We start from the raw sequence: 18,464 nt of genomic DNA, 5'->3' as shown, positions 1-18,464 counted from the left end.
CTGTTTCACCTTCTAGCTGTACCTCTACATTGCAGAGTTTTTGCCTGTTTTATACACTCAACTCTGTTACCCGTTGTGGGGCGGGGGGAGCGGGGGGGGGGGGTTGAATACGGGGGAAAATCATCTAATGCTTTTGATCACTGTCTACTCCCCACTTTGGTCACTGCTAGAGAACAAACAGGACATCACAGCCAAGCCCTTTGCAGGTCGTTGAACAGTCATTGTTTGAATGTGTAACTGCAGCATGGTGGCTTAGGTGAAGAACTGCAATAGCATTGGGGGAGCCATTATATGAGTAAGCAGTTGATCTGCACGCAGTATAAAATGAGCTGTGTGCATGGCCAATTAAGCTGTAACATCTCAAGGAAATCAAACAACTACATCAAATACAGCGATGTAGAGTTGGTGCTGGAGATATATGTGCCTGCATTGGGTGTGGTGGTGGTGGTGGTGGTGTAGGGATATATGTGTGTGTGCAGGAGTGTGCATGCACATATGTGTGCGCATTTCTCTGGCCGTAAAGATCTGATAATTTGGATGTTTTTGGTCTGTCATCAGTAACATCATCAGTGCTTGCCCTAAACTGTACAGTGTATGAAGCTCAGTCACTGAGATTGTACCTTCATACATACCTCATCACCAACACAATACTGCCCAGCCGTGTATTGCAGGAGACTCTCCAGGGCTGGAAAAAAAGGCAGATATTAGCAAAGGAGGGTGGTGCAAACAACATGCATTTTTACATAATAAGACATCAGAGCACATTTCACAAGTAACAGGGACTGTGACATCAAGATTCATGGAGATATTACAGCAATTGACTAAAAACTCTGTTAGAAGAGAAATTTTAAGGAGTACCTTGTAGGAGGAAGTAGTTTAGGAAGGGAATTCTAGAGCTTGGTAGCTCTACCTTCAGAGAGCTGAAGGTAGAACGATGGGCAATTGCAGGAGCACAGAGATTTCAGAGGGGTGTAAGACTGATGAAGGAAGATACAGAATATTGGTGGGGGGTGAGGGGGAGGGGGTGTGACAAGAGTCCAAGGAAGCAAATAAAGGTGAAGATTTAAAAATTTCCATAATGCGCTGAGCAATGGATAAACAGGACATGATTTAAGTTAGGACACCAGCAGTAGAATTCTGGATAAGCTCAGGTTAGAGTGTGAGTTGACAATGGCAAGTTGGCAAAGCAAAAGCAGAATAGCCAAGGCTGGGGTAGATAATGCTGGTTTCAGCAGGATATATTGTGGGAGGAGAGAACGATGGACGTTAGTGGTATTAGTGCTGTATGGGTTAGAATGTTATACAGTACTATTCTGGTGTAATTAGCCTATTGGACTGCCCATCAGACCTACCTTGGAGGCCAGTAATGATGAAGTGCTGAGCCCATTCAAGCTTCTTCTCCTCTCCTACCTTCTGCAAAACATGCAGGTTCTGAAAAAAAAATCATCAGACAGCATGAGTAAGCTACAAACACATTGGCATCAATGCTGAAGCCAAACAAATCTCATCCTGAGTGACCTTACCTGATTTAAGTAGCTCCCTCCAAGGTTTATTCAGTCTGATAGAAGCACCATGTGCCTGACACACAGATGATTGAAGGGACTATGGGCTCACCAGAAATGGAAATAATAGGTGGACTCTAGTCCAGAAGTAACAAGGGCTCAAAAAGTTGGTTTCTACCATCAAAGTTTTACCTGCAGAGGTTGGATTCCAGAGGTGATGTGGTCAGAAATCATCCGAACTTGGGCACGTTTCTTGGCATCCTCTGGGAGCAGCCGAGGACCAGGTCTAGTCTCATCCAGGTACTGTACTATAGCCAGCTACCATTAGGAGAGAAAGTTACTGATCATCCAACAGCAGCATCTCTTAAGATGAATTTACAACCTCAAAGTTTTGCCAATTCTAGAAATACAGATAGACTCACACTACATAGACATTAAAGCACACAAGCAGAACCTTTATTATCTGGTAAAGGGTATGGGAGAGTTGCAGTTTTGCTAGTTAGGGATGTCAAGTCAAGGCGAGGAACAGGAGTAGACTATTCAGTCCTTCAGACCTGCTCTATCATTCATCACGATCACTGATTTTCTACATTAACTTCAGCTTCTTACACTATCTCACCTACATTACTTTCTTTTGTTTCCATAAATCTAACAATCCGTATTGAACACACTCCATGGCAGAGGCAGCCTGTGAAAATAGTTGCCAAAGTTTTCTGAGAGAAACTAAGTGTCATCAACAGTGAAGTCAATGACACACTTGGTGTACACTGGAAGCAAAAATGTTCATGGAATGGGAATGAAATGAGAGATTTACGGACAATTTTTCATATTTTAATTCCATCAATTAACAAACATTTGTTTTCAAAACCAGGGATTCATCAAATAAATGAAAAAAAACCTCAAACTGGGATTTTGTCAGGCTTCAGTAATCACTTGCATGAGCAGCTTAGCTCAGTGGACGTTCACTTATTGATCAGAAGACAGTGAGGGTCAAGCCACACTCAAGATTTGAGCTCGTGTATGGGCAGATACTCCAGCACAGCACTCACACAACACTGCACTGTCAGGAAGATGAACTTCAAATCAGACGGTCTCCTGTAAAGATATGTGGCAATAGACATTAAAAATTCCATTGACATATTCAGGGAAAAAAAAGGGATCTTACCCTGTACTCTAGCCATCACTCCTCATTCAAAGAGAAATAAAACATTTCCTTAACTGAAGATGATGTACCAGAATGGCACCAGGGAAGATAGATTTCAGTTACATAAAGAGTTGAAGGAAAGTGGAACATTTCCCTCAAGAGCTAAGGGAATTGAAATGATAGGTAATAAAATTATTCAAGATTATGAATATCTCTGGGGTAAATAAAAAATAAATTACTTTCAACAGCAGGGAAGTCAGTAACTAGCAGATTTCAGATATTTGACAAAAAGACGAGGGAAAGATGAAGTGAAATTTCGACATACAGCAGATTATTGTTTTCTGGAATACAGTCTGAAAGGGTAATAGAAGCAGCTTCAATAGTGACCTTTAAAAGGAAATTGGATAAACAAGGTGACAAATTTGATGGGTTCTGAGGAAGAGCAGGGAGTGGAAAAGAAGTGCACAATTTTTGAAGAGACACAATGGACTCCCAATGAGCTGTAAGATTCTATGATTCAAATATGTCACTTGGTGTGGTCAAACTGGCCATTAACATTTGTCTACATCACAAAAATTGCTGGAAGTCAGAAGTAATTAGTGCACCTATGCCATTTGAGAGGTTCAAGGCTCAAGGCTCAATCGTCATAAACCTTGGTCAGATAGTCATACAGCATAGAAACAGGCCCTTCATGGCCCATGTCTATACCAACTTATAAACACCAAACTACATTAATCCTATTTACCTGCACTTAGTCCACAACCATTACATCTGGGTATTTCAAGTGCTCATCCAGATGCTTCTTAAACATTGTGAGAACCTGCCTCCACCACCCTCTCAGGCAGCACATTCCACCTTCTACCACAGAATTAACTTGGATTCACAATTTTTGGTGAGTGCAAGTCATGTCAGATTACAAATTAAATATTTACACAGCCAGAAAACAGACCTTGGAATTCTGATCTCATTTCCACTGAAAAACGTCAATCAGTAACAGAAAACAATCTCCCCTCTTCCCTTTCCCATCACATAACAAACAAACTTACGGACTGGGAGAGGACAATGCCATCGATAGCGAGAGCTGGAACTTGTTTCATGGGATTGATGGTCTTGAATGAATCAACATGCTGCAGAGATGGTGAGGTTCAGATTAACATGGAATTTAAAAGATTATCTAACAGTGTAACACTCCCAATGCACTTCTAATTCCACAGGACAATGTTAGGATTTGGCTGCAGATAAAAGCTGATAACAGACTATAGTCTCCTAACTCAAAGAGGGCATTTAGAGAAGGCTTCCCAGACTATTAGCTGGAGTGAATAAGTTGTTCTTATGAAGAAAGCTTTGACAGTCTAGGCTTCTATCCAGTTTAGACAAGAAACAGGTTGCTTGACTGAAATATAAAATCTTGAAGGATCTTGGCAGGGTAAATGTGGAGAGGGTGCTTCCTCTTGTGCAGAGGATAGAGAACGAGGGGTCACTTTAAAAGTAACCATTTAAGAGAGAAGAGAATTTTCACTGAGGTCTAAACATTTTTGGACTCTCTTGTAGCACAGTGTTTGAATATTTTTTAGGCAGAAGTAAATATATTTTTAATTAGCTAAAGGGTAAATTTTACTGAATTGAGAAGGAATTTCTTTACCCAGAGGGTTGTAAATCTATGGAAGTCCTTGCCCAGTGAAGTAGTTGACACTACTTCAGTGAACATTTTTAAAGGTAAGGTAGTTTTTTTTTGAACAACAAAGGAATTAACGGATACGGTGAGAGTCCGATTAAGTGGAGCTGAGGCCATGAAAAGGTCAGCCATGATCTTACTGAATGGCGGAACAGGCTTTAAGGGCCAGATGGCCTACTCCTGTTCCTAGTTCTTTTTCTTTATTTTCACAGAGTGAGTAGAACCCCTGACACTCCTGTTTATTTTTAATTAACCCCCATACTACCGCTTAACTGCGGCAGTGCTTATTTTCCCCGGCACCCATGGTGTGTGCGTACAGGTGTAAAACACAGAGACACAAAGTGCACGAATCTTTATTCAACTTCCACCACCAGGAAGATAGGAAAACACCCGGGTGGCTTGTTCCTAGTTCTTTTTTTTCTTATCCAGCTCAAGTAAGGGGAGAACACCAGAGTGGTCCAGTGACAAGCAGTGCCCTACACTCCTGTTTTTTTTTAAAAAAACTAATTTCCCCCCCCCCCCCGCACTACCACCTAACTGCAGTAGTGCTTATATTTTTCCCAGCACCCATAGTGTGTGTGTGCAGGTGTGAGACACAGTGAGAGACACAAAGTGCACAAATCTTTATTCAGTTTCCACCACCAGGAAGATAGGAAAACACCCGGGTGGCCTGTTCCTAGTTCTTATGCTGTTCTGGGTGAATGGTTATTGGTGGTAGGTGGGAATGTAGAGTAATCAGATCAACCATGATCTTACTGAATGCTGGAGCAGGCTCAGGTAGCCAAATGGATTTGTAAGTTTAACTCCCAGATAGGCAAACCGTACACTACTTTCTGTCCCACAAACAATACAGGTCGACTGCCGTATCTGCAGAATCATTTCCCCATGGTTACAGTTACCCACAGTTTACTGCAGCCCAAACATATTATAGGGAACCTTCTGGAACCAGGCACCAGGAGCTGCTGGGAAGGTAAATTTCCCCTCAAAATGAATTGGTTTGCGGTTTCTGCTTCCATGGTAGGTCTTGGAAGGTATCCCCTGTGAGTACAGGGAGGGGGGAACTACCGTAGGTGACAGGCTCTGTCACTCCTACCTTATTTAGAAAATGGGTGTTCCACAGCTTGGACAGTAAGGGAGTTTGTGCAGCTAAAAATGACAATTGACAAAAAAGGGGAAAAATTCTCAGGGATGGGAATGGGGTATAATGTAATGGCTCACAAACATGACAAGGACAGATGTGGAAAAGGCTGGAAATATACCTGCTGGCCTCCGTCTTTGATCAGATTGACAGCTACCTGGTCATATGCGACTCCCTTGAAAGCCAGAGCTGTGTGATCACAGAGATGGGAGAAAGGTTTTACCAAGTCTTAAATGTAAACAAATAGGAAAACTCTCACAGTGTGCCTCGCCGCTGAGTAAAATCAAAGATGATCATATAGAATATGTTTTTAATCAACCTGCTCAGATACAGAACTTGGAGAAACTCAATAGGTCTGACACCATCTGCGGAGAGAAACCGGATCCGACACGTTAACACTGCTTTCTCTGCCAGACGTGCAGAGTTTCTCCAGCATACTCTGCTTTTGATTCTGTTCAGACATACGCCTGAAGGAGCTGGGACTTAAACCAAGGGTAGAGATACTATCGCTGAGCCACAAGGCCCCTATAAACACGCAGTAAACAGACTGCGCAAACTTAATCTCTGCCAAAGCCGAGAGAACGCAATGCTAGAATTTCCCAACGTTTCAGTGGTCAGCTACTCACCAATTCGCACTCTCCATGAACAGGAACTCCTGAAGTATGTGTATAACACAGGCTGGCGAAAGAAACAACAATTAAAAATCACATTCATGAACACAACGTTCCCAGCCTGACGGCGCTGTCTGGCCCTCAGTGTTATACTGCTGCTCCTCTCCCGATACTAACCTTAGGAGACGAGGCCATGTTTCCTGCTCCGACCCCAGCGCCTGGCCGTCAATTCTCCGCCCTCTTAAACCGACAAATATGACTCCACAGCCAAAATCAAAAAGGGGGAGGGGGGTTCGGACACGAAAATAAGCCAATAATAAACATGATTTGGAGATTTATAAACCACCTCAAACGACTCTTCCTCCACATCTCTGTCGATTATCAAACCTCCCTCTCCTCCCAGGCTGAAGGTCAAATGGAATTTGTGTATTTTTACACACAGGAATACTGTATATGACCAGGTTAGAGTAATAACAGGGGCTAGACTCCTGGTTCAAGGAATACGGAAAGTTTAAAGCCGTTTCCTTACCATCATTCTTTTATTCTCAAGTGTGTATGACATCTCCCTCCGCTCAAACCCACCCTGTGGTACTGTTAGCCTGCCACTCAATTCTATCATTTTTACTCTTTTAAATTGGCCAGGTCACATTTAACCAGATTGCAAAAAGCATGTTCACTAATGATTGAGCTAACAAACCCCTCCCCGTTCGAGATCTTAAAAGTTAGGCATTTGCTTTAAAGACACATTCACAGAATCTGAAAAGAGGAAGTCTAAAATGGTGCCATGTCTAGTTTAAGAGAAACATGGGAATAGAAGGAGGAGCCATTCAGCTCCTTGAACCTGCTCAATGCAGATCATAATGGAGCTCAAGTCCAATGACCTTTACACAATACTCCTCAACACGACACTCTTTACCAGACAATTATCTGTTGTTCTCAGAGCTGAGAGCTCCAAGTGACTCCCAGCATCCACAGCCTTCGAGGGAAAGTGCTCTAGATATCCACTAGCCTTAATGAAAAGCTGCACACTGACATTTGCAGAGTCGATGGTCCAGCTGTGCTTTGAACATCGGTCCCCTCATCATGAATTCTTCCCTGGAGATAGTAGCTTCTATACATCCATTATCAAATGCTTTTGACATTTTAAACATTTTGATCAAAACATCCCTTAATCTTCTAAACTCAAGGGATGGAAGTCTTTGCAAACTATTTTAATAATCATACACCATTTGTTTTTATTCACTCATGGGATATGGGCATCACTGGCAGGCCAGCATTAACTGTCTGTTCCTATTTGTCTTTGAATAATGAGGAGTAGGCCATTGAACACTTTGAGGCCTCTCCTCCCACCATTTAATAAGATCCTACCTGCACTGATTACTTCACATTCCTAATCCCAATCACATTTCACCCCTTTGCTCATCAAGAATCTACCAACCTCTGCCTTAAAAACACAGAAGGATTCAAACTCTCTTCTTCAGAAGGTACTGGAAGCAAAAATTCGTGAATCTCAAGGAAAAATTCTCATCTGTTTCAATGGTGACCCCTGAATTTTAAACAGTTTCCCTAGTTCTCGATTCTCTCACAACAGGAAACATCTTCTCCACATCTACCATGTCGACATCCCTCAGAGTTTCATATGTTTAAATCAAGTCACCATTACTCTTCTCAACTCCAGTGGATATAAGTCCAGCCTGTACAGGCCTGTTCAGGCTCCTGCACTGATGAAGTGGTCCTAGCTTTGATCTCATGGCTACCTCGGTGGAGGTAAGTGTGGGTTCTGGGCGGCATCTGCAGATTCATGGAGGTAGCAGAGGAGAGTTTGGGCCTAATACGAGACCCGGCAGCATCCGCAGCGGCTGCACTGGCAGAGTGGGCCCAAAGCAGACTCACGCTAGCGGCAGAGTAGTTTGGGTTGGGGTGGTACTCAATGGAAGCTGCATTGGCAAAGGTCACCAAGACGCATAGTAGTGAGGATGTCAGTGGAGGTGACAATGACAACAAAAAGTGACAAACCTTCATTGCAGTGACGGCGGTGCAGTGAAGTGACTCATGTCTGGCCACCAGGCCCATGGTGGAGCACTTAGTATGAAGGATTATAAAGTTGAACACTTTCTTTGTTTCTTTGTTTTTGCTGCCTTTACATTCTGTATTTTGTTTTTTTTTGTGTTTGAAGATGTAGCTGGAGGTAGTGACACGATACAACACTTATTTCATAAAGTGGACAACAAGAAATCATAAAAGACATCTCAGCTATTACAGCTATTAATCTGGTAAACCTTCCCTGAACTGCTTCCAGCACATTCAAATCTTTTCTTAAATAAGGCAGCCAATATTGTATGCAGTGCTCTAGGTGTGGTCTTAAAGGCCTCACAGCACCAGAGACCCGGGTTGAATTCCCGCCTCAGGCGACTGTCTGTGTGGAGTTTGCACATTCTCCCCGTGTCTGCGTGGGTTTCCTCCAGGTGCTCCGGTTTCCTCCCACAGTCCAAAGATGTGCAGGTCAGGTGAATTTGCCATGCTAAATTGCCCAAAGTGTTAGGTGCATTAGTCAGAGGGAAATGGGTCTGGGTGGGTTACTCTTTGGAGGGTCGGTGTGGTCTTGTTGGGCTGAAGGGCTGGTTTCCACACTAGGGAATCTAATCTAATCTAACCTCCTTTTTAACTGAAACATAACCATCCTAACCTTGAATTTAAATCTCTTGCAATATACAATAACATGATTAACTTGCCTAGTTACTTGCTGTACTGGTATTCTAACATTTAGTCACTCATTGGCATCCTCTCCCACTTTTTAGCCCAGGGTACACTGCACCTGCCCAGGAGGAAATTTATCCTTCTAGAGCCCTGAATTAAATGCAATCCAAGAAAGGCCCTTCAGCTATTTCACAGATGTTAAATGCTTCACAGGCACTTTGCAGAAACAGTTGGAGAGACAACCAAATTCTGGCAAAGTTCCCATCCATGACATGAATTCAATTTTTCCTTTGTCAGATGCTGACAGTCTCCTGTGCATTTCCATTCTTGAAGTTGTCTACTAATCTGCAGATGACAGGTACTGCCATTAACATAAGTCTTCCACTTGAGCCCCTTAGCGCATTGTATAAAGTCACTAACTAGAATGTATGCCCAAGAAAAAATAATTCTGTCAACTGTACGAAGGTCAACCCAGTACCTCGGATTTTGTTGAATAATAGTGGAATAATAAATCAGAGGTTTCACAAAAAGAAGCATTATGTCAATCCTTCTAGTGCTAGTTGTTCGTTATAACAATCCGAAACTAATCCCACTGTCTCACTCCCTATGGATTCATTGCCCTTTCCTAGTCGAGATGCAGGAGAAGCTGGGGATATTGTCTTGGAGCAAGGAAAGTTGATGAAGATTTAATACAGGAATTCAACATGATGGGAATAAACAAGGAGAATTTGTTTCCATTACATAAATGTCAAGAGAACACACATATATCGTAATCAGCAAAAAAAGCCAACAGGAAATTGGGAGAATTCGGTTTTGCACAGCTTGTTGCTGTAATCAGAATGCCTTCTAGAAAAAGGTGGTGGATGCAGATTCAATTATGACTTTCAAAGAAAACTGGATATACTGTCTCCTCAAAAAGAAAGAATTGCAGGGTTATGGGAAAAAATTAATGAGTGAGACTAATTCCATACATCCTTCAAAAGAATTGCCCTATCACAGGGGATTGATTGGCATGCATTGTATTTTATAGCTCCAAGATCTTGCAAGGACCATAACTGCAGGCAATGATCTAACTTGAAAATTTAAGAGAGTTACTTCTTTATTCTAGCCCCATTTAGAAAACTCACAATTATGCTGCTCTTCTTTTAATATAGGATCCTACCAGTACTCTCATATTTTGATTCTTCAGACTTTGCACGAAGTCCAAAGTCCCATTTCTTGGATTTTCTCTCAATATGCATCACTCTCACTGTCCCACATTAAATTGTACTTTATAGAGTTACAGAGATGTACACCACAAAAACAGACCCTTCAGTCCAACCTGTCCACGCTGACCAGATATTCCAACCCAATCTAGTCCCACCTGCCAGCACCCGGCCCATATCCCTCCAAACCCTTCCTATTCATATACCCATCCAAATGCCTCTTAAATGTTGTAATTGCACCAGCCTCCACCACAGCCTCTGGCAGCTCATTCCGTACACGTACCATCCTCTGCGTGAAAAAGTTGCCCCTTAGGTCTCTTTTATATCTTTCCCCTCTCACCCTAAACCTATGCCCTCTAGTTCTGAACTCTCCACCCCAGGGAAAAGACTGTGTATTTATCCTATCCATGCCCCTCATAATTTTGTAAACCTTTATAATGTCACCCCTCAGCCTGATGCTCCAGGGAAAACAGCCCTACCCTGTTCAGCCTCTCCCTATAGCTCAAATCCTCCAATCCTGGCAACATCCTTGTAAATCTTTTCTGAATCCTTTCAAATTTCATAACATCTTTCCAATAGGAAGGAGACCAGAATTGCATGCAATATTCCAACAGTGGCTTAACCAGTGTCCTGTACAGCCGCAACATGACCTCCCAATGTTTGTGAGAAGATTTGTAGCTCGGGTGCTCATTGTTGTGGTTCTGTTCGCCGAGCTGGGAGTTTTTGTTGCAAACGTTTCGTCCCCTTTCTAGGTGACATCTTCAGTGCTTGGGAGCCTCCTGTGAAGCGCTTCTGTGCTGATTCCTCCGCAATTTATACTGGTTTGAATCTGCCGCTTCCGCTTCCCTCCCAACTCCTGTACTCAATACTCTGACCAATAAAGGAAAGCATACCAAACGCCTTCTTCATTATGCTATGTTATTTACCTGCGACTCCACTTTCAAGGTGCTATGAACCTGCATTCCAAGGTCTCTTTGTTCAGCAACACTCCCAAGGACCCTACCATTAAGTGTATAAGTCCTGCTAAGATTTCCTTTCCCAAAATGCAGCACCTCGCATTGATCTGGATTAAACTCCATCTGCCACTTCTCAGCCCATTGGCCCATCTGGTCCAGATCCTGTTGTAATCTGAGGTAACCCTCTTCGCTGTCCACTACACCTCCAATTTTGGTGTCATCTGCAAACTTACTAACTGTACCTCTTATGCTTGCATTCAAATCATTTATGTAAATGACAAAAATTATAGGACCCAGCACCGATCCTTGTGGTACTCCACTGGTCACAGGCCTCCAGTCTGAAAAACAACCCTCCACCACCACCCTCTTGTCTTCTACCTTTCAGCCAGTTCTGTATCCAAATGGCTAGTTCTCCCTGTAGTCCATGAGATCTAACCTTGCTAATCAGTCTCCCATGGGGAACCTTGTCGAACGCCTTACTGAAGTCCATATACATCACATCTGCTCTGCCCTCATCAATCCTCTTTGTTACTTCTTCAAAAAACTCAATTAAGTTTGTGAGACATGATTTCCCATGCACAAAGCCATGTTGACTATCCCTAATCAGTCCTTGCCTTTCCAAATACATGTACATCAGTCCTTGCCCTCAGGAATCCCTCCAACAACTTGCCCATCACCGAGGTCAGGCTCACCAATCTATAGTTCCCTGGCTTGTCTTTACCACCCTTTTTAAACAGTGGCACCACATTTGCCAACTTTCAGTCTTCCGGCACCTCACCTGTGACTATCGATGATACAAATATCTCAGCAAGAGACCCAGCAATCACTTCTCTCGCTTACCACAGAGTTCTAGGGTATACCTGATCAGGTACTGGGGATTTATCCACCTTTAACCGTTTCAAGACATCCAGCACTTCCTCCTCTATAATCTGGACAGTTTGCAAGATGTCACCATCTATTTCCCTACAGTCTATATCTTCCATCTCCTTTTCCACAGTAAATACTGATGCAAAATATTCATTTAGTATCTCCCCCATTTTCTGTGGCTCCACACAAAGGCCGCCTTGCTGATCTTTGAGGGGCCCTATTCTCTCCCTAGTTACCTTTTTGTCCTTAATATATTTGTAAAAACCCTTTGGATTCTCCTTAATTCTATATGCCAACGCTATCTCATGTCCCCTTTATGCCCTCCTGATTTCCCTCTTAAGTATATTTCTCCTTCCTTTACACTCTTCTAAGGATTCACTCGATCTATCCTGTCTATACCTGACATATGCTTCCTTCTTTTTCTTAATCAAACCCTCAATTTCTTTAGTCATCCAGCATTCCCTACATCTACCAGCCTTCCCTTTCAGCCTGACAGGAATATACTTTTTCTGGATTCTTGTTATCTCATTTCTGAAGGCTTCCCATTTTCCAGCCGTCCCTTTACCTGCAAACATCTGCCTCCAATCAGCTTTCAAAAGTTCTTGCCTAATACCATCAAAATCGGCCTTTCTCCATTTTAGAACTTCAACTTTTAGATCTGGTCTATCCTTTTGCTTCACGATTTTAAAACTAATAGAACTTTGGTCGCTGGTCCCAAAGTGCTCCCCCAATGACACCTCAGTCACCTGCCCTGCCTCATCTCCAAAGAGTAGGTCAAGTTTTGCACCTTCTCTAGTAGGTACATCCACACACTGAATCAAAAAATTGTCTTGTATGCACTTAAGAAATTCCTCTCCATCTAAACTTTTAACACTATGGCAGTCCCAGTCAATGTCTGGAAAGTTAAAATCCCCTACCATAACTACCCTATTATTCTTACAGATAGTTGAGGTCTCCTTACAAGTTTGTTTCTCAATTTCACTCTGACTATTAGGGGGGGTCTATAACACAATCCCAATAAGGTGATCATCCCTTTCTTATTTCTCAGTTCCACCCAAATAACTTCCCTGGATGTATTTCCGGGAATATCCTCCCTCTGCACAGCTGTAATGCTATCCCTTATTAAAAATGCCACTCCCCCATCTCTCTTGCCTCCCTTTCTATCCTTCTGTAGCATTTGTACCCTGGAACATTAGTCCTGCCCATCCTTGAGCCATGTTTCTGTAATTGCTATGATATCCCAGTCCCATGTTCCTAACCATGCCCTGATCTCCATCTTCCCATCCCAATAATCTTTCCATATTCCTAAAATCTTATATAATCTTCCTAACTGATAGAACTGGTTATTATAGCAGTAGTGATCTGCCGAAGAGCAGGCTCTCTGCTCATTTTTCCATGCCTCAACATCTTGCAATTTCCTTTTGTTGCTTGCAGGACCCTCCCATTTTCAAGATGTCTAACATCAACTATCTCTTCAGCTTGATGTACATCTGCTCCTCTTCCTTCAGTCATTGTCTTCAGCAACTGCTCATGCCTTAAAAATGGCCAATCCAACCTTACTGACATTTTTTGATGATATTCAGCAATATTCTTTCCACTTCCACCATTCTGAAAATTTCTGCATTGCACTGGTGTTCTGTAATTGACTTACTCTATCCATCACCAGAGCCTCTTCTCACATTCATTTTTTTAGTTGTCTGGATTTTTTCAGCTCTGCACAACAAGACATTCCAGATCAACATATGCTGAACAATTCTTTACATCTATGTGATTCATTCTTTACCACTGTGACCGTAGTTCCAACTTCTTTATGACACTATCTCCTGACAAGATGTTTTCCCAAGTGCTTAAACCAGTAATACTAATGCAGCATTTCACTATTTACCTTAATCTTTTCTTTTGCATCAATATTTATTCCAGTCATCAAAGTGCCTTTTTTACATTGATGTTCGTGCAGAAGTCCAATTCATCTCTGTCATGCCCCACTGGGGTAGCATTTTAGAAATCATGCCCTGCTATTCCAATTCAGTACGAAGGTTAAAGATTTTTAGAAGTAGCAGACTTATCAGAACTGCTGAAGAAAATGAACACAGATAGTGCTCCTGAGTTGGTGGAGATCTGATGGCTTATAGGCAAAAAGTGACTACTGCAGATGCTGGAAACCAGAGCCTCGACTAGAGTGATGCTGGAAAAGCACAGCAGGTCAGGCAGCATCCGAGGAGCAGGAAAATCGATGTTTCGGGCAAAAGCCCTTCATCAGGAATGGTGTTCACAACCCCAGAAGTTCAGCCAATCATACAACTGCTGGTAGTAAGTATTGATAACTGATCCCTAGTCCACCGACCAATCAGCTATTTGCTGCTGGCTGAATCTCCATTTGTACATGCCCTTGGCTACAGCTCCTCTCCAGTCTCGCCTACCGTTGCTTGTATCAATGGCTGTTTAAACAGTACTTTCAATGGATATCAGGCTACTTTCTTTCTGAAATCTTTCAATTCCTGGTTTGAAAACAGCCCTTTTTCCATCTAGTTCCACAAATAAAAAAAATGACATAATCTTTATATTAAAATCATCGTATACCAAGAATGAAAGATCAGCACAAATCCCTGGAGCACTCCACCTTCAGCACTTCTCAATCCCAAGCAACACAAACTAAGCTGATACTAAAGCAAAATACTGCATATGCTGGAAATAGAAACAAAAAAAAATGCCTGAAAATATGCAGGTTTGGAGGCATCTGTGGTGAGAAACAGAGTTAACATTTCAGGTTGATGAGCCTGACCTGAACATTTCCAGCTGTTTTGTTCTTAAGTTGCCTAACATAATTCTACTTCCGGTCAACTTTTTACCCATTGCCTCCCACATCAGGCATATGCATACGCACACATCGAGCTGAATGCGTGATATCTTATCCAATGTGTTTTGTAAAGGCATTTACTACATTCCTATTACCAAATACTTCTAACAAACATTATATGTTCTAAAGAGCAAGCTACCTTTGACAATTCTGTGCTGGTTACCCTTCACTTACCAATGGATTTCCAGAGCCTTAACATTTCTATTTTGAATCAGGAATGTTTTTGCTGATAATTGAGAGTAGATGATCTGACTATTTTCAGAATTTCCCCAGGATTTCTACTGAGGTTTTGAGGATTGAAACCTTCTCCACTCATCTCAGGGAAACCCTACAAAGTTCACCTTTGTTTCCTTTCTTCAATAAAGTGTTAAATGAGACAGTCTGAGTACAGTTGCATATTTGGGGATAAAAGAAAATAGTTTAAAATATTTCTCTCCAACAAAAAAATAAAATACTACTGATGCTGGACATCTGAATCAAACTGTAAATGCTGGAAACACTGTTGCTAGAGAAAATAAAATTGAGATAACGTCTCAATGTTTACTCTGTTTTGCTCTAAATGTTTCCTGCTTTTTCTGTTTTTCTCGAATCCCTTTCTCAAGTAACTATTTATTAGAAAAGATGAAGTTTTAATATTCGCTTAGAAAATATTAATATGACCAGACAATTGATTAGTGGTGCTGGAAGAGCACAGCAGTTCAGGCAGCATCCGAGGAGCAGCAAAATCTATGTTTCAGGCAAAAGCCCTTCATCAGGAATAAAGGCAGAGAACCTGAAGGGTGGAGAGATAAGCTAGAGGAGGGTGGGGATGGGAGAAAATAGCATAGAGTACAATGGGTGAATGGGGGAAGGGATGAAGGTGATAAGTCAGGTAGGAGGGTGGAGTGGATAGGTGGAAAAGAAGATAGGCAGGTAGGACAAGTCATGGGGACAGTGCTGAGCTGGAAGTTTGGAATTAGGCTGAGGTGGGGGAGGGGGAAATGAGGAAACTGTTGAAGTCCACATTGATGCCCTGGGGTTGAAGTGTTCCGAGGCGGAAGATGAGGCGTTCTTCCTCCAGGTGTCGGGTGGTGAGGGAGCGGCGGTGAAGGAGGCCCAGGACCTCCATGTCCTCGACAGAGTGGGAGGGGGAGTTGAAATGTTGGGCCATAGGGCGGTGTGGTTGATTGGTGCGGGTGTCCTGGAGATGTTCCCTAAAGCGCTCTGCTAGGAGGCGTCCAGTCTCCCCAATGTAGAGGAGACCACATCAGGAGCAACGGATACAATAAATGATATTGGTGGATGTAAAACTTTGATGGATGTGGAAGGCTCCTTTAGGACCTTGGATGGAGGTGAAGGAGGAGGTGTGGGCGCAGGTTTTGCAATTCCTGCGGTGACAGGCCAAGGTACCAGGATGGGAGGGTGGGTTGTAGGGGGTCGTGGACCTGACAAGGTAGTCATGGAGGGAACAGTCTTTGCGGAAGGCGGAAAGGGGTGGGAAGGGAAATATATCCCTGGTGGTGGGGTTTTTTGGAGGTGGCGGAAATGTTGGCAGATGATTTGGTTTATGCGAAGGTTGGAAGGTGAGCACCGGGGCGTTCTGTCCTTGTTACGGTTGGAGGGGTGGGGTCTGAGGGGCGGAGGTGTGGGATGTGGACGAGATGCATTGGAGAGCATCTTTAAATACGTGGGAAGGGAAATTGCAGTCTCTGAAGGAGGCCATCTGGTGTGTTCTGTGGTGGAACTGGTCCTCCTGGGAGCAGATACGGCACAGGCGGAGGAATTGGGAATACAGGATGGCATTTTTGCAAGATGTAGGGTGGGAAGAGTTTAATCCAGGTATCTGTGGGAGTTGGTGGGTTTGTAAAAAATGTCAGTATCAAGTTGATCATCATTAATGGAGATGGAGAGATCCAGGAAGGGGAGGGAGGTGTCAGAGGTGGTCCAGGTAAATTTAAGGTCAGGGTGGAATGTGTTGGTGAAGTTGATGAATTGCTCAACCTCCTCGCGGGAGCACGATGTGGCGCCAATGCAGTCATCGATGTAGCGGAGGAAGAGGTGGGGAGTGGTGCCGGTGTAATTAAGGAAGATCGACTGTTCTATGTAGCCAACAAACAGACAGGCATAGCTGGGGCCCATACGTGTGCCCATGGCTACCCCTTTGATCTGGAGGAAGTGGGAGGATTCAAGGAAGAATTTGTTAAGGGTGAGGACCAGTTCGGCCAAACGAATGAGAGTGTCGGTGGAAGGGTACTGTTGGGGACATCGGGAGAGGGAAAAACGGAGGGCTTGGAGGCCCTGGTCATGGCGGATCGAGGTTTAGAGGGATTGGATATCCATGGTGAAGATGAGGCATTGGGGGCCGGGGGAAACGGAAGTCTTGGAGGAGGTGGAGGGTATGGGTGGTGTCTCAAACGTATGTGGGGAGTTCCTGGACTAGGGGGGATAGGACAGTGTCGAGGTAGGTAGAAATGAGTTCAGTGGGGCAGGAGCAGGCTGAGACAATGGGTCGGCCAGGGTTCCAGCATCTGCAGTCATTGTTTTTACCTATATGACCAGACAAACTTAACATGGCTTTCTGAAGGGAAATTATGTTTGCCAAATCAATTAGTGGTTTTGAGGATCATGGCATTGATAACAACAAACCAGTAAATGTATCTAGATTTTGAAAATGTATTTCATAAAAAAGATTAGTATGTAAGATAAAGATGTATGGAATCAGGATTTTTACATCACGGTGGATAGAGGATTGGTTAATTGGCAAGCCATGAGTTGAAATAATGGATATTTTTCAATTTGGCCAGCTGACTACTGGAGTGCTTTAAGGAACAGACTCGGGCTTCAATTATTTGTAATCTATATTAATGGCTTTAAAAATTAGTAATAGATCTAAAGTTTGCTGATGATAAAATGATAGGTAGGAAAGCAGCTGTTAGGAGGACACAGAGGTTGCAAAGAGATAGAAACAGAGTTAAGTGAGTAAGCAAAAAAGTGGCAGAGGGGGATAGTGTGAGAAAGTGTGAGGTTATTCACTTTGGTTCTGAGGATAGAAATGAATCTGGTAAAGTTGGGATTGGATGATGCTGGTACATCAAAAGGTACTGGCTAACACAATACAGCTCATGGTAACATGCCTTGACATATATTAGAATCATTTGGAGGCTCTCCACCTTTTACTCTTTTCACTGTAAGCACAGAGAGAAAATACTTGAACCATCAGTGGTTCTTGTGCAAACACTTCAGCCTGAAGCTATCAGTATGCCCTTAGCAACTATAATGTGGGTGGGGTGGTTTGGAGATTCTGGTTGGTCGGGTGGTTTGGAGATTCTGGTTGGTCGGGTGCTGGATTATGTGAGTTTTGTTGTACAAATACTTTGCAAAAAGACATGAAACTTTTAAACATTGATATTTAGAAGAACTTGGGTGTACACTTACAAATAACAAAGTTAGCATGCAGGTTACAGCAGGCAATTAGCAGGAAATGGCATGTTGACCTTTATTACAAGGGGACTGGAGTAAAAGAATGAAGTCTGGCTACAACTGTCAAGATTTAGTGAGACCACACCTCCTACTGAAGCCCAACCCCAGTACATTAACTTTCTAAAACCCATTTCACCTCTGGAATTCAATCTGCATCATAATTAAAAGCAAGCTGTAATGAGATTTAGAGGCAACTGATCCTGGGGAAATGTAGACTGAGCACTGGTGAGCACGTTATTTGTGATTAAATGCTATTTGATAGCATTGTTAACTACTCTGTGAATGATTGAGAGTACCTGATGAGGTGATTAGAGTTACCTTCTGTGGACAGAATATATTTAGCCAATTTTCCC

At 42.9% G+C, this 18,464-nt stretch overlaps 1 protein-coding gene across 5 annotated transcripts in view; it reads right to left on the bottom strand.

Annotated features, from left to right (window-relative positions):
• The window catches only part of gstz1 (glutathione S-transferase zeta 1), a 53,685-nt gene that overhangs the window by 20,262 nt on the left and 14,959 nt on the right, over positions 1–18,464 (bottom strand). For 2 of the 5 annotated variants that reach the window (XM_060828599.1, XM_060828600.1), the window contains exons 3-8: positions 6,086–6,137; positions 5,581–5,648; positions 3,693–3,773; positions 1,695–1,820; positions 1,353–1,431; positions 633–685 (exon numbers count right to left, since the gene is read on the bottom strand). In XM_060828599.1, the coding sequence (XP_060684582.1) occupies positions 633–685; positions 1,353–1,431; positions 1,695–1,820; positions 3,693–3,773; positions 5,581–5,648; positions 6,086–6,137 (459 nt within the window). Of the gene's footprint in view, positions 1–632; positions 686–1,352; positions 1,432–1,694; positions 1,821–3,692; positions 3,774–5,580; positions 5,649–6,085; positions 6,138–6,247; positions 6,351–18,464 lie in introns of those variants that run through there. The other 3 variants (XM_060828598.1, XM_060828603.1, XM_060828601.1) reach the window with 3 other exon arrangements.

This window comes from Hemiscyllium ocellatum, chromosome 8, assembly GCF_020745735.1.
Source record: "Hemiscyllium ocellatum isolate sHemOce1 chromosome 8, sHemOce1.pat.X.cur, whole genome shotgun sequence".
NCBI lineage: Eukaryota > Metazoa > Chordata > Chondrichthyes > Orectolobiformes > Hemiscylliidae > Hemiscyllium > Hemiscyllium ocellatum.
Note: the sequence above shows the minus strand (reverse complement) of the source record. Positions and strands in the feature narration are given on the sequence as shown.